Source organism: Gavialis gangeticus, unplaced genomic scaffold, assembly GCF_001723915.1.
Source record: "Gavialis gangeticus isolate Ggan-Ray unplaced genomic scaffold, GavGan_comp1, whole genome shotgun sequence".
Classification (NCBI taxonomy): Eukaryota; Metazoa; Chordata; order Crocodylia; family Gavialidae; genus Gavialis; species Gavialis gangeticus.
Window position 1 is genome coordinate 18,779,965 of NW_017729027.1, and position 17,214 is coordinate 18,797,178.

The 17,214-nt window shown below is 37.4% G+C and overlaps 1 protein-coding gene across 6 annotated transcripts in view; it reads right to left on the reverse strand.

The window, feature by feature from the left end:
- RIMS1 (regulating synaptic membrane exocytosis 1) overlaps window positions 1-17,214 on the reverse strand; it is a 717,876-nt gene that overhangs the window by 297,638 nt on the left and 403,024 nt on the right. For all 6 annotated transcript variants that reach the window (XM_019520475.1, XM_019520481.1, XM_019520477.1 and 3 more), the window contains exons 6-9: window positions 8,443-8,510; window positions 7,595-7,705; window positions 5,086-5,185; window positions 1,520-1,643 (exon numbers count right to left, since the gene is read on the reverse strand). In XM_019520475.1, the coding sequence (XP_019376020.1) occupies window positions 1,520-1,643; window positions 5,086-5,185; window positions 7,595-7,705; window positions 8,443-8,510 (403 nt within the window). The remainder of the gene's footprint in view (window positions 1-1,519; window positions 1,644-5,085; window positions 5,186-7,594; window positions 7,706-8,442; window positions 8,511-17,214) is intronic.

Genomic DNA, 17,214 nt, shown 5'->3' on the forward strand with positions numbered 1-17,214 from the left:
TTAAAATCTTGTTTTGACATTTTAAGCAGATCCAAAGTTGCAGTAAGAAAGGCGGGATTTAGATCCTTATTTTATAACACAAAGTTATACTTTTAAATTTTAGTATATTTTATCTGAAGCTAACCTTAAGGTTGGTCACTTATTTCTCATTATTCCTGAGGGGGAAAAAAACAACAAAAAACCTAAATCAAAAACCTGTTGAAAAAATAAGGATCTAAATCCTGCCTTTCTTACTGCAACTTTGGATCTGCTTAAAATGTCAAAACAAGATTTTAATTCATTGCACACTTGATCATATTTTATAATAGCCAAAGCAAATGTGAAACTGAAGGGGTATGCAACCCAAAAGCAACTATGGCAGTTTCAGTCCATGTCTATTTAAGATTAATTTGAAAAATTAAGAAGAGTAGCCCTATTGTCCTTTTGAATTATACTTTACATAAGAACATCAGCAGTCTTAAACTTGTAACCAATATTTAAACATAAATATGAAGTTACAAGACAGTGAAGAAGATCTCAGTTTAATTTACTTCTTTGCTTATTCATATGGTTTAAATCTTGCATACTCTTCTCAGGCACAACTCACTCACTATGACTTCAAAAAAAAAAATTGTTTTATTGAGGAATTCAAAACATTGTCCTAAATCAATTTTGAGGCAATTACAGGGCTAAACCCTATAAACTTAGTTAGGCAAACAGTTTTACTGATTTATCTTGGGACTCATTTGTACAGGCATGTAAAGGAAAAGTCACATCCAATGTAGTATCACTAACTTCACACTTAGACTAAAATTAACACTGATTAAATTAGAATTAGAATTTATAATGAATTTTCGAATTATTGTATGTGACACTATATAGACAAATTAGCTATTGGACACCTTTTGATGATTATGTCATTTAAAATTATAAAGTTTATTACTATTTAATATTTATTATTGCTACGTCAGTATGTTTAATTCTTCATGATTTTTTGGTGCCTTATTCCAATTCAACAGTGTTCATGCTAGTGAAATTATTGTGGATGAATCAATTCTGAGATGGTTGCTAGGGTGGCATGGGCACTCAAGCACATGGTTGACAGCACAGGGGTCACAACTTCATGTCAGATTCAAACAAATCTGCAAATTCTGCTAGGTATCTTGTCAGAAGGACAAGGATTGAGAAAGGAAGTTCTGAGACATGACTAAAATATGGCTTATTCATGCATAGGTCATATTGATATGGAAGGAAGCCTCATCTGAGCATATCCTAGAATTTTCCCATTTGCCATTATGATAATATATAAAATTTATCCCAAGAGTGATATTCCTGCACCTACAGTATGAAATTAATTTTGTAATTGGCAGATACAGATAATAAGTCAAGTTATAAAAGGTAAATTTTCTTTCCATTACTAAAAAGATAAGAATTTGCAAACTAGTTAAGATGTGACAGTGCTATATATATATATTTAAATATATATGAATTTTTTAAAAAGTAGGTTTACTATAATTAAGAAGCAAGTTTTTAGCCTTACCCAATAGGCCTTGAAACAATAATTTCAACTTGAGGTTCTGATTTTGACTCTAAAATAATGTTGTAAACTTCTTCATTTGTAGCTCCAGGCAGGGGTTTACCATTCCATTCTAGAACTTCATCCCCTTGAGGTTAAAAAGAAATGCACTTTTTATTGCATTTTCCACACTTTTCCCAAAAAATGAAAAACATATATTACAAAGTTTATGTATCTCTTAAGTTATATTTCCCCAAATCAAATATTCTCTTGTGGATTGGATATTACATATCCTCTTGGATTTGATATTCTCTATTTTAATTTGTCAAACTACCACTAAGGTTGTCAAACAATACCATATTTAAATTGAACAATTTATGAAAACATTTTAATATTTTAGAGATAATATAGCAACAGGCATTATACCATGAAATGAAGCTGTATAGTACCTTTTAAGAGACACTTTATTAACGAGAGATAGTATCCTCTTTATAACAGTCTGATCTCCAAAAAATAAAATATTGTGTGTCTAGCAGTACAACCATACAAATCACAACCTTTTTCATTGCGAGTTATATAACATATGCTCAATGTAACCTTTGCATCTAAAGAACAGTCTTCATAGCCTGTACCAAATGAACAAAAGAAGGAAAAGTAGCAGATGAATCAGTGGTTCCCAGATTGAATCCAATATGGAATTGCTGGATGTTACTCTCTTCAGGTAGCCAACAGCTAGAATCCAACAGGCTTCATCAGTATATTTGACAATATTAAATCAGGAGGGAAAGCTTTAAAAATAATTTAAATAACAAATAAGAATTTATAATTAATATTCAGGAAATCAGTAAGTATATGTATTCTTTTAGGGCCCATTATAAGCAATGGTCAAAAGCACTGCAGCACAATACTGCACCATGTAGCATTTACTTTTATTAGCATATAACTTAGGGATGGTGATTTAATGTTTTTCAGACATAGTACTGAACCAACACATCATCAGCATGGTGTCAGGCTGTGCCTCTGGAGCTGCTCCTTTTTTATGAGATCTAAAACAAATACTTAAACATGTACTTTTTAACAAACCAAACAAATGGTCCATAAGAGAAAAAGTCCATCCTAGTCAAATTCTGAGACTGTTGTACCCTGCCTTCTTTTCCAGAAAGACAATTCTAGGTATAAGAAGCTAGAGACCTGATCACAAACTCAATGCTTTAGGGATGATTCTATCTTCAGCAGGGGTTTGGACTAAATTACCTCCTTGGCTTGGGACAATCATTCAAAAAGGCTGAGCCTGAATTGATTCAATTTTTGCAGGTTAGTCTAACCTGGTTAGGCTGAGCCAGTTTGTAACTGGACAGGCATTGTCTCTGGAGTGAGGAAATTCAGGAACATGCCTACAATGACTCAGGCTAGAAGCCAGAGAACGCTAGAGCAGCCCTCCCTTTCCTTGCATAATGCTGAGCTTGGGGGGGGCATGGTCAGGCCCCGGCAGATTGCTTTAATTAGGGATGTCTACCTGCACCATCCCACGTTTTTCCGCACTGGCTGCTCATGGGGTGGGAGTGTTGCCAGCCCCCAGTCCCCTGCTAGCACTCTGAGGCCAGGGAGGGGGTGTGCAGTGCATGCACCTGTTGATGATACTGAACTTTTCAATCTCCCTCCCTGCTTCTTTATAATGTCTGCAGCAAACTGACAGGCAAGCAAGTCAGCAGGAGGCTGATAATAGTGTTTATTACGCCATCAGCAAAACAATAGCTTCTCTCCATTAATTCAAACTCTTCATAAACAGCTTACCAGCTGCCTGCTAATTAGCTCCAAAAAGCCTTAAGTCAGGGGTCGGCAACCTGGGGCATGTGAGATTATTTTGATTGGCATCATAGGTGGAGGAAGAAAAAAAAATCTTAATTACTGATTTCTGTGCACACAAAAGTATTTTCCAAGACATTAGATAAAGATTTAAAAAATATATGGGAAACCCCCAACAGCCTTAACTTTTATTTCCAAAGTTAATATTTAGCTCTTAAAAACCTGCAAAGTATTTACTACTATTTAAAAATAGCTAGCTTTCCTTTTTCCTTTCTAGTTTCTAGGGACCGACTTAAATTGAGGTTTTCTGATTTTCACAGTAACTGCAAAAAATAGTGATTTCTGCAGTCACCACAAAAAAATGGCATTGGCTGTGATTTCTCAGGGAATCAACTAAAAAAAAATTAATAAAAACAAAATGCTGGCTCTCCAGTGAGAGCCAGCAGTCCTCGCTGCTGCTGAAGCCTGGCCTTGCAGCCCTCCTGGGAGGGAAAGGTGCTGGCTAGTCAGGTGGCACAAAGGGCAGCAGCCAAGTTGGCAGCTGCCCCTTATGCCTCTCCACTAATTAGTGTCAAGGGGTAGGGCTGCCTGAAGGGCAGCCAGCAGTTAAGATGGTAGCCACCTCCTCATCTCTCCTCCCATCAGGGCCTCTCCACTACGAAACAACGATGGGTGGGGCTGCCAGAAAACAATCATGAAATCAGCTTTTCAGGCCATAAGCAAGCAGCAAAAATTTATTTCTCTCACTGAAAGTTAGGTAAGTCTCTACAAATACATTATACAACATATGATCATTATCCCACTTATTCCATGATCTAGACCACTGGTGATCAACCTTCTATCCCCATGGCCTGGATGAATGGCACAGTGCTGGTCCATGAGCCAGACCCCACAGGCAAGGTTAATCTGTGAACTGAATCTACCATGGGGTTGGTGCACAGGGTCAGGTCTCAGTTGTGAACAACACCACTGGCTCAGATGCCACCACTCTCCTGTTGCCAAAATTTCAGAACCCATGGGGAGCCCTACAGACCAGATGACCAAGCCCTACTGGCTGAATTAGGCCTGGGGCTGGCAGTTGAACACCACTGATCTAGGCAAATAGATTCCAGTATAGATTGCTAGAGCAATGAAACCTAAGTTTAAAACTGGTTTATTGATATCATCATAGAATACTACCAAAAAAATTAAATACAGCAAATTACAATGGGAAAAAAGGAAGTATTGTAAGTTCCCAATCACTAAACCACACTTCTTTTTTCAATAATGTTTCAATAGAAGCAAAGACAATAAAAAGCAACTGAAGAAGTTTTTGGTAGCCTCACTTTTAGCATCAGATCTGAATGCAGCCCCCCTAGATAGCATTATATGTTACTGTTGTTGTTCAATTAAACTACTGCACACAAGAAACATTCATTATAAATGATTTGAGGAAGGCTTTTCATTTCTTGACCTGCTACCATTTTCTTTTTACTTACAATAATAAGCTTTGTTTTTTTATATGCATTTTCTCTGTATTTGCATTAATATTACTTAATAGCAATTTTAGCAACTTGTCAATAATTAATGTCTTGAACTTTATGCATACATCTAAGCCATATGTAAATATCTAATGATATAATAGGTGTAAAGTTATTAAAACTTTTCACATTAGCATCAAAACCAATTTTTGTTATTTACCATAATTTGTATACATGAACATATGCATTTCCCACATATTAGTAACATTTTTATTATAGAAATTAACACGAATAAGGTTATCTTAGTACAATCAGTTTCTTTACCTGCTCTTAGATGCCCCACCACATCAGCAAGGCTACCCTTCTTTACTTTGGTAATGAAGGCACCAAGACGTCCTAACTCAGTCATTTTTCCTCCAACGACCTGAATAATCATAAATTTGTGAGATTCCAATCCATAAACTGGACAATATATTAAAGAGTTTAATTAAATGATTTAGTTTGTACAGTTTATTCATTCACATTACAATTATTTTTAAAACTGGGAATGAATTTATTCACAATTGACTCTGTTCATCATCAGTCATAACTTTAAATTAACTCTATTCAGAGGACAATTCCACATATACCAAAAAGCCAGTTTTATTTGCACAAAGTAAAACTGTGACACACACAGAATGAACAGAAACTGAAATTGTCTTTATGTTCCTCTTTAATACATTAGTTTAATTAATACAAATGCAGTATTTTTTTTAAATCTGAAATCACCAAATATGACTTTGAGACAATCAAGAAAATAAATTTTGTCCAAATCAATCATTAATTGTTTGTGATATCCACAAGCGCAAAACATTCTTAATAAACATGTCAGCATAAAGTTGCCAAAAGCCATTAATACAATAATAGATACCACAAGTAAAAATAATATGTGTAATACTAAAATTAAAGGATTGCCATTGGCCAAGAACAATAGAAAGTGACACTCTTTATCAAAATATATGATAGAATATAAAGGAAAGAGAGAAGCAGCATTCATAGTAAACAGACCTTTCCTGGTTTCTACTGAACAGAGATGAGGTGATTATACTCCTAAGAAGGATGTATGATACACAGAGAGAAAAAATTATACAAGTTACTTCAAGGGTGTGAGGGTAAAGAAGAATGCTAAAACTTCTTTTTTCCCAGCAAACAGAAAATGTTGGATGTCTAATTAGTCATGCTCCAGCAGACTTGATTAATTGATTCTGTTCTGACCTGTGCTAATTAGCATGCATCGGAGCTGGCATCAGGCACACGTGCAGGTGCCCTAAAGTGGCAACAAGCACCACAAACTTGGCCTACTCTCATGAACCTCCAGACAGGAGTTGGTCAAAGTATTTGTCAGAGGATACTCAGTATCTGCTAGAACTAGGTTCTAAATTTCACATTATATTTACCTGTGTATGTGTCAACCTTTCTCTATTGCTATGTACATGTAGCCTGTGTGGGTTTTACAGAAAAAGTATGCTTATGTGACCCACTGATGAATATGTCCTGCAAGTTTTCCTCTGTGTCCAATCTATAGAAAATACAAATGGTTATAGCTCCCACTGTGAATTCTTAATTCAAGCTTTAACAATTTGTTTCCAACTGGTCGTCTCTGGTTCAGTTCTTTGTTTTTTCAACAAAGAGAGGCTATTATACTTGTATCCAGGAAATCATATTACCATATACTATATGCTGCATACAGACATAAAGGATTAAATTAAAAGGCTCAACTACAGTTATTATATGTTACATAATAAAAGACTGCTTCATCAACAGAATCTTATTATCCACTAGCCAACTGCCCATCAAGAATGATGAAGGGGGTGAAGTGGGCAGGGATTTAGATGTGTCGCCCACCCTCCATCCGGGCCCACTCCCCTCTTGCATCCTGCTGCTTCGGGTCCAGGCACATTCCCCCCTTCCCTGCTGCGGCGATGGGGGGAAGGGGAGGAGTGAGCCTGGGCCTGAGGCAGGGGGTGTGGGGGAGGACTGGGTCCAAGGATGGGAAGAATCCAGCCTGCTGCAGAGGTTGGGGGAGGGGGAGCAGCAGGCTTGGGTCAACACTGCGATGGCGGGGAGATGGGAGGAGTGGGTTTGGGGACAACACAGGGGGAGGAGGGGTGGTGGTGAAGTGAGCCCTGGCCCATATCGGGCCAGGCCTGCTGCTCCCCCTATCAACATGGCAGGCCAGCTTTTCCAACCCCCTTGGGCCTGCTCCTCCCTTCCTCCTACCACTGCTACATTGGCCTGGGCCCACTCTTTCCCTGTCTGCTGCCACAGCATGGCTACTTCTCCCCGCCACATTGGGCCTACTCCTCCCACCAGTGCCTCATTGACCTGTGTCAGCCCTGCAGGTGATCACAGAAGGCCTTTGCCCACTCCCCACAATGTCCCGACCCCTCTCCCCCTGGCCTCATCCTTACCTCCATCCCCTGTGTCCCCACCATCATGGCAGTAATCCACCATGCTACTGCCTCCTGTCCCAATGCTGTGTTCACACTCTGATTGGTTGTTTCAGTCAGCCAATCAGAGTGCGAATAAAGTGTTATGGACAGACAGAAAGACAGATTAAGGCTTTTATATTAAAATTATTATAGATAATACTATTGTTTGATAAACATTTATCAGTTCAGGGTTCTGTCCAATACATGTAAAAATGTATTCCTTTTGTTTCAGACAATTGTTTTAACAATTATGCAACAGTGTTACAAAATTCTCATATAGCTAATTGTTATAGTGAACTAAGCTGCTGTATATTAGCCTAATGGAAATTAATTGATTTACAGCATAACTTTGTAATACTTACTTTTAGTCCAAGTAATGCACCTGATTCTTTTGGCATAGTCGTTCTCTTGTTAAGAATAACACGTCCAATTAAGCGATCTCCTTCTTTAGATGGTTGCCACGTTACAGGATGCTATTAAAAATATCATTGGAAGCAAAGAATGGAAATCTCTTCTTGGTTGACAGACACAGATATATTTTCAGTTGAATGATCATGTGACAGTAGAGATAAATGCAATCCATTTTTGTTTAAATACTGAACAAAATTCTTCTGTTACAATGCTGTGTCAGTTGGCTCTTGCTTCATAAAATATTTATAATTATCTTGTGCCACTATAAAATCATCCTAATGAGGTTGTTTGAATTTTAATACAATTAAAACATATTTCAGTGAATAAAAAAACAGTATTCTATATTACACTGATTTGAAAATCCCTTTTATAAAGTAAGAGTCCTGGTGAGTAATATTTATGTTATTCAGTCCTTTTGCATACATTCATTACACAGTAAGCAACTAATGACCCTGCTCTTATTAGTGCCAAGGATAAAAAATTAACTGATGCCCTCGCCAGCAGGATCAGACTTGTCTTTTTTTTTTATGTGTAAGTGACAGTCCACAGGACTAAAATATAAAACCTTGTCTGAGAAAAATCTCTATCCCAAAAAAATGCTTAAATCATTTTTCTCATGAAGACAAGAGAGAAAATTTTTATTCAGTTTGAGTCTTATAATATTCTAAACAAATGTTCACACGATTTGTTTAGAACAAAGTTCTAGTATCAATAATCAGTTCATCTCACTGAAATGAAATGTGACAAACATTTTAATATTTTAATCCATACCTATAAACCTAGATTTCCTATTTCTTACCGAACTAATAGGGGATGTCTCCCTACTGTGCCACGTGGCAGGATCCAGCCAGTAATAATCCAAGTCACCTGGAAGAATATGAATGGAAAGAAATGTGTAACCTCTCACTGAGAAATGTGTATGAATACATCAATTTTGCATGCATGGATTTTAATGTAAAATAGTTCTGTGAAGCAAATGCAAAAACTGTACCATGATCTGAATGGCTGTAAATGTTTCAGTTTTGGGACAACATCATATATCAACACTTGAAGAATAAAAATGTATTATAGTACAGGACTTTTGTTTTTCCAGTAAGCGCACTGAGTATCTGCTGCATGTTCCAACTTGACTTTCAGTGCTGCTGAAACTCATTCACCTAACTTCCAGAGATTAATGCCCTCATTCATATCTCTCAAGACCACTGGATAAGGGAACAATAGCAGTCCTTTACAGAAATAATGTTGCATCTAGGATGAACAACCAACTTAAAACAGGAATTTGGTTACAGCTGACCCAGAGAAGGGACAACAGCAAACCACCTGGAAGAAACAACAGTGTCTGAATACCATGATGATGGGTAGCCTAAACAGTCTAGATAAAGAAACAAACTGACAGACAGGTAGTCAGAAGAAATACAAAGCCAAGTAGAGCAAATACCATTAATGGAAGTTGGTCACAATAGAGGGTTGCAAGTTTTAATTTTGTTCAGAACATACAGAGTTGTGTACTGTATGTGCACACAACAGAGACTCAAAGTGGTAGAAGATTGAGCAACCAACCATTTTTCAATTGGACAGAGTAGAAGAACTTTGTAGTTTGTGTTGGAGAGGACTTGGGAAGAAATGCAGATTGGAATCACAAAACTGGTATTTTAGGGGACTTTCAAAGGGAGAAAGAGCATGTAGGATGCCTTTCCAGTAAGAAGTAATAACAGACAAGATCTGAGCTTACATTATGTGGTTGGGACAGCTTGAGAATGAATGGTTTGAATATGTTTACGGAAGGCAGACTTCACAGTAGAAAGCGAATGATTTAACTGTTTGTGCATTCTGATGGTTGGGGGGATGATCGGACTGCGCACAGCCTTTCTACCCATAAGCTGAGGGAAGGGACAGACATTACAAAAAGCAGCAAAGTTTGGCAATGAATTATGGGGAATAACTTTATGATTAGAGGAATGGCAACAAAGGATGTTGGGAAGGACTTCAGAGAATGAGGCTGCTGGCAGACATTGCATTTATCATGCAATTGAACTACTGAAGTGTTAAGTACATGATAAATTGTAACATATCAAACTTTCAAGTAGTTTACCAAGTGATAAAATGGTGAACCAGACAGAAAAATGGCAAACCAGTCTCACTGATTATCCTCATTAAATGTGGAACATCTTTCTGGCTTCTTTGTATCTTGCTTTAATCTGAACATGTGGCATGTCAATATCAAGTGATATGACTTTTTCCCCTGCCTCTGCCAACAGGGTTTCCTGCATGGAGGAGGGGGCAAGGTTTCCACCCCCTATCCTTATGGGCAAACAGGGGTGGTGCTGACAACCCTAGCTGCTACCTGAGTCTGAGGCTGGCGAGTCATGATCACCCTAGTTTGGGGTAAGGGGAATGCCCCTCGTCCCTTGCATAGCACCAGAATGACTAGCTGATTGGCTCAGGCAGGGGGCATTCCACCACGGCTTGATCCCTCCCCAGGGACACCTCAAGCATCCTGGACTAAAGACCCCTTAAAGTTCCAGGTACCTGCAACCCAGCATCACTGCACAAAGCAGTGGCCCTTAGGGATCCCAGGATGAAGAAGTGCTGGGGGATTTGAAGGGCTCACAAACCTCTCAGTGAGCTGGTCTGGCTCATTGACAAGATCCACTGAGGGCAGAAGCAGGCATGGAGCAGCCTTCTTTTGGCCCTGGCTGGAGAGCACGCCTTTGTGCAGCTCCAGATTTGGGATTTGAACATGTGGCTGCCTGTCTTTTAATTTTTTTGTCCTGGTACAAATGTTGTAGCTCAGCAAAAATAACATCTGCCAGGGGCCTTACTATGGACTTTGGCTGTAGGTTTCAGGAGTTTGTGTGTTGTGTTTTCATCTCTTTCTTTGTTTTAGGCAAAATATCTTGTCTCCTTTTTTGACATAACATTTTTGACCTCTATTCCTTTTTCTATTCCTTAGTAGTATGCTCATCCTTTAAGGCATTTTTTCAGCTAAATTATCGCAATGCAAAAGTTGGGGTTTAAACTCTTGCTGCTCTAAGCCTCTCCTGAAGTGCTAACAACATTGTCTGATCTTAACCCCAAAGCTTGGAGATTTGTTAAGGTTTGAACTTCTAGGTGAAAAATGAAAAAAGTTATAATGGAACAACTGTCTTTTACATGGCCCTGCTACTAGAAGGAATGAGGCCCAATTTGCTAGTAGGTTTCACTGCTGTTTGCTCGGTGGTAACAACATGTTGGGGTTCAGTAACAAGATCTGTGGAGAAGATAATCACAGATCATTCTGCCCTTGCTACTGTGAAGTCATCCTGGTCCCTATCCCAGTGCCTCCTTTCTGGGATCTAGCATCTGAGCACTTCCTTTTCTTTTTTGTGTCTTTGTGATAAGGTATTTAGTGGAATTCGCAGATTCATTGAATCTAGCAGGGCTATTCTGTGAGTGCTTCTGCTACGACCCGGAACTTGCAACTTTGAGCTGTTAACCGCGCACCTTAGCGCCACCCCAGCCCCTATCTGAACACTTATAGTGAAGAGTGTCAAACAAGTAGCACTGCTTAAAATAGAATAGACAGTTATATCATTTCACAAAGGGTTACCACAAGTGCTTTGACCACTCTGAAAGTTTTAATAATGCCAGAAATGGAATTTCCCTTCTTCTCTTATGGTTATTTATTATTTAAGTCATCCCTATTACCATCCAGGCTCAATCTTTCTACCATTTCTTATTTCTAGATTACTATTACACTGATTTTGATTACTCCAAACAAATCTATTTTATTGCTGTAGTCCAGTGATTCTCATTCAAGGTGCTGAGACACCTAGAGAAGCTACAAGTTCTTCTGAAGGGTGCTGCAAGTTTTAAAGAGATAAGCTGGGTGTGAGGAGAAAAACAGATAAGCACAGGTTCAGGCTGTTTCCTGCCTGGCTGGTCCTCCACTCCCACTACACAGACACTCTGCGAGGAGATAAGCACTGTAACGGCACTGTTTTTAAAATGGACTGACAATCAATTCACAGAAGTTACGGAATCTAAAATGGTTGAGAACAACTGTGATTATCTATGTTCTTCAACTGCTTTTTACTGCTTTTTGTCAGTCTTTTTAGTTAAATTACACAGACCTACTTATACATATCCACAGATATATTTATATAAAATGTCTGGCTAGGGCTACTGCTAATGCCCCTAGTGGTAATACGGTTCCATTTAGATGGAAAGGGAAGTAACTTATAGTGTTATAAGCATTTTTGCATCAGTATAATCACATCCGCAACAAGAGGGTTATACCACTAGTACAGTGATCCTCAACCAGGGTTCTGGAGCACCCTTGGATGCCGTGAGATCCTTTCAAGGGTGCTGTGGTGTGCAAAAGTGACTCATATGATAAACCCAGAAATTTCAAATAGGAATCCAGAGTGGTAAAAACATGCTGATGTAGTCTATCTTCGTTCTTTGCAAGAAAAGAATAGCGCTAGTATTTTTCTATAGTCTGAAAACAAATAAAAACTACCACAATGGTAGAATTAAAGGAGATAAAACTTTTGTACAAGATCAATGTCTTTCCATATTATCTCTGCTTCTCTTCTTCAAATCCCTTTCTTGCGGCAATCCTGAACTGGGGTAACTTGGAATTGCTTCATACATTTTGGTCAAATAAATGCCATAACATTGTTTTTCTTACTGTACAACCATTTTTAAAGCTTTTATTTGGAGGCAAGGCAGGGAGAGACAGGGGTTCAAGTCAAAACCAAAGGGTATCTTCAACATTTTTCAACCAAATAATCTTTCAACCAAAACCAAATGTATCTTCATAATTTCATAGAGAAAATACATCCTTCACTATCATAATGCTGTTTTCTTTAGTAAAAATTACAAACACAAATTAGTAATATAACAAAATAAATGTTAAAAGTTTAGAATTTTAGAATGATATATATTACTCAATTATCAAATGTGTAATATGGAAGAAAGCTTTAACTTACATTGAAAAATAACTTAAAAATCAAATCCCAAACATGCACCAGTTCAAACAAATGGACTCCTATAAAAACAAACTTTTTAAATAACATTTGTGCCAATTTTTTTTCTACTTTAGGTCGACTGACATTTAATTTATTTAACAACTTATTTCAATTTTGGTCACTAATTTAAGCCTAGGTATATGATGAAAAAATACATTTGAAGTTATAACTCATGTTTTACTTATGATTAATGAAGCGAAAAACAGTGTATATTTATCAACACCTACTTCCTAAGAAAATAATTCAAAATATTGTCTCCTGCCAATAGTAAAATGCTTTTCCTATTACTATCTTTCCCACTGTATAATTAATAATACTGCACTATGGGAGACAAACTGATATGACCATAAATTTATTTTACCTGGAATAAGTGTATAGAATATACTACATGACACAGTCTTCAATCAGAGAAAAACAAAACTGACTATCCTCATCCATCTAATGTCAAAGGGAAAATAAAAACAACTCTGCTCTGCAATTTATCCTTACTGATTTATGATAAGCATTATAGTTGTTACTTTACAACAAAATAAAGACAAAGGATACTCTTTCATTAAAGTTGCAGAGTAGATAAATGGCAAAAGGTTGGACTTGTCTAATGATGTACTGGTCACAATGCTTGCCTGATGATTTCACATTATACAGAAAATTCTGCAGTCTGCATGCCTCATTCAGACTAGCTTCAAAAAAGAGCTAGATAATGAAGGTGACCTACTTCATCTCTAGATTTTTTCTGGAAGTTTACTGGCATGGACTGAAAGTTTTATGGAACAGATATTCTTCTCAAATGGTATGCCAGATGTGTAGATGTTATCTCAGATGCAAAGACCTGAACAACCACAGGCTATATTAACATCCACAATACCTAGCATGTAGATTTTCTAAAATAAAATAATAATATAAAACCACAAAACAAACATTAATAGCCCAGACTAGCTGATTATGGACAGTACCAGGTATGGAGAGTCTTCCACAATCCCACAGATGGATGTAGAACAGAATTTTATGAAAATGTGCTGTTGTTTCCTCATGCAAAGCCAAGGAAAGCTACGTCATTGTCCATCTAACCATCTCACAACCGTTATTTCAAACTCTGCACTAACAAAAAGTATTTAAAAAAAAAATCAAACATTTTGATTTTCTTCTCCAGAAAAAAGCCCTTATTAGGAAAATTACTACTTTGGAAGGTCTACTGATAGAGGAAATTTGGCAAATGACTTCCAGTCCTCAATCATTCATACTGTTCCTGATTATTTTTGCAACTGTAAGCAATTCTATATACTGCCTCTATGATGAGTATGCCCTAGATAAACCACTAAATAAGGATTAGGCCAAAAAATAAGACCCTACACTTAAAATAATAAATCCAGAAATCTAACACTGTACCTATATATGACTACATGAAGATATTGAAGGAGGAATTATATAATGTTTTTGTTTTTATGCATTTTCTTTATAAAACTACTATTTGCTATAATCACCTTGTGATTGCAAATAGGCTTATAGCAAAAATATCAAAGTGATTTTGTTGCTGGTAGGCCATGGCAGAACTTGTACATTCAAAGTAATGAGGGAAAAAACACTCCAAAAAGTGTCCGTGTTCATCAAATTAAAACAAGGCAAGTTAAACAAAGACCTAATTTTAAATGTATCAGTTGGTATAGCTGTCACAGGCCACACATAGGATACAGTGTAAATCGCATGACCAGAAGTGCAGCTCTCTGATTCAAGAGGCAGTCAAAGAATTCAAAATGAGATCTATTGCCCTCTGCTGTCAGCCCTCCTTCATTACCCCTGGGAAATTCAGTCCAACAGGGAGGTAAAATGATAACAGAGAAGGGGTGCACATTCAAAATACAATAACATTTTGATAAAGAACCATTTAAGGAGTTTATAATTTCACAAGTTGAACAGATTCCAGTGATTCAGTTATAAAACGTTATTCTAGCAATTCAAAGTTTAAAAACAAATTCACCTTATGTTCAAGCTATAACAACCTATTTTTTGCATATTTTTTCAATTTATTTTTGTATTTTGGAGGAATTATATTCTTTTTAAAGTTGTTTCATACTATTAAACTGGAAGTGTAGACAACTTTAACTAAAAAGGATTATCTGTTATCTTAAATTGAGGCCTAAATCTTTTCTATGCAAACTTATCTGAGTGCATTTTGAGACTAGCAAATCAAGGAGATAGTAAAGCCTCTAGCTGCTTAATACAGGTCAGTTTTGTCATGAAAAGCTGAGCTAGATGAAGAAGCCTCATGTTATTTTAATTCCAGATAACTACAATTCAAATCTTTGTTACAAATACTACACCAACATTTTAAAACTTTTGGATCCACTATGACTTTCAAAATTTCTCACTGACAATCATATGCTTTTATCATCAAACTTTTAATTGAAAACACTATGGAGGTAATAGAAATGAAAATAAAGTCTGAGTTAAATAAAAGTAAAACTCTTAGCTTTCCTTTTATTCAGTAATATTAATGAAATGGTATTAATATGGCTGAGGATTGAACCACGAGGGCATGATGTTATCCACAGATTGTCAACTACTTACCAAGGCCTCATGAACTGCAGATGGTCTCTGGACCATACTTTGGGTACCACTGCATTATACAGTTGTTTTGCTATAACATCTAAACAATTAAAAGGAATCATTATAGGACACACTACTACCTGGTGGTCTAACAAAGACATGATGCTCTTTCTAAGCGTCTCTTTCAAAGATGACTATCTGCCTGCTTTTATCTAAGACCACTGACAGACGTATTAATTGCATGATAAATTGTAACATTCCACATGTTCAAACAATTTATCACATAATAAAGATGGCATATGAGCCACAAATGTTCCATATGTAACGCACATTAATGTGGAACATCTTTGTGGCTGGTTTGCATTTTGTTTTAATATGAATGTGGGACATGTAGCTCTCAGATTCCCAGCTCCTCATCCTCATATCCACTGCATATGCAGCCATCCACAGGCCTGCTGTTCAGAGGTCTATAGCATGGGAAGATGGAGATCAGGGAGCTCTAAAATCCTCAGCTCCCCATGCCTAACATGCTGCACATCCAGCTGCTTGTGCACTATTTAAATGTCTGCAGGATAGGCAGCTGGGGATTGGGAAACAATCCAGAGATCCCTAGGCCCCAGGATGTGTGCAGCCACCTGCACATTCCAGCAGATGTGCAATGGGATCTGAGTAATTTTATTCCAGATCCCAATAGTCTTGCTATGCCAGATACTGAGTGCCTGGCATGGAAGCATATGATTTTGGGGATGCAGGATAAAATTCCTCAGATCCTACTGAGCCACTAAATTAACATCTGCCAAGGCCTAATGTAACTGTTGTATTTGAAAATGACTCATGCACTGATAACAGGAATAATATTTACCATCATCATCCTTAGTTTTCCAACATGAATGCTGTGCCTAGCAAATATTCCCTTTCTATCTTTTGAATATGAGAGGTGTTTTTCTGTGTGTTCTTGACACAAAGAATATGCTGGTTGCTCATATTTTGAAGCAAGCCAGGTGGTGAAAAGCCCTGTTTTAACAATGGCTCTTTTACTTATGAACACTACATAAGCTGCTGTGATCTTTGAGTGACATGGCACCAGACTAATGAGACGCAAGTTTTCCTTATTGTTCTTCATATCAGTTCTTCTCTATAAATAATCAAAAGTCAGATCTTAGTGGAAAAATAGAAAACATTTTCACACCATCTACTCTAGTACTTTTATTATCCATATCTGCTGCTGTCAAGATCAACAGTGGCATTATGTAATGACAGGTCAGTAAAATACTGTTTTGTCTACTGCTAATATTTTGAGGGTCAAATGCTAATCTCAATTAAATTAACAGAAACGTAGCTACTGGTTCTAATTAAATTATTGTTTCCTTTATTTAAATAGTAAAGCAGTTTTACCAGGTGCACGACATTATTTGAAATCTCAGTATAACCTGTTATTAGCCAAATATTAGACAACACTGTAAAATGTTCTCCTCAACTCTACAGCCTCAGAAACATAGCTTTTGTCTGGTCAGAGGAAGAAAAAAAATCCTGGGACACCCTAAAGAATTCTCCTTGATACCCCAAATGAAGGGAGTTAGTTTCCTCCTCAGCTCTGGGGAAGCAGAATAACAATTCAGTGGAGAGGGCTTCCCAGTTGATTGACTACATTGAGAGTCTAGAGGAAAACCACAAGCTTATAACCTGCAAAAGGGGGGTCCTACAAGTCCTTTCCATGGCTGGGAGTACCATGTTGCACCTGGGAGCAACAGTTTCCAGCTTCTTTTCCTTGAGATTAAAGAAGACACAGATTTCTGGGCACTGCTTTGGGTTTCACCTACAGTAACTTTGGAGTAGAGAAGGAATTGTACCTATATTGCCAGATCGGTCTGGGTAGTTTTTTTGCATGCAAGTTTTCCTCAGCAGCCCAGGGACCTGGTGGGTAAGTTCATGTTGTTACCATTTAGCAGTTATCCAGGACAGGTGGTCATTCAATAGGGCTAGGGACAGAAATTACACATAAAACGGTATAAGTA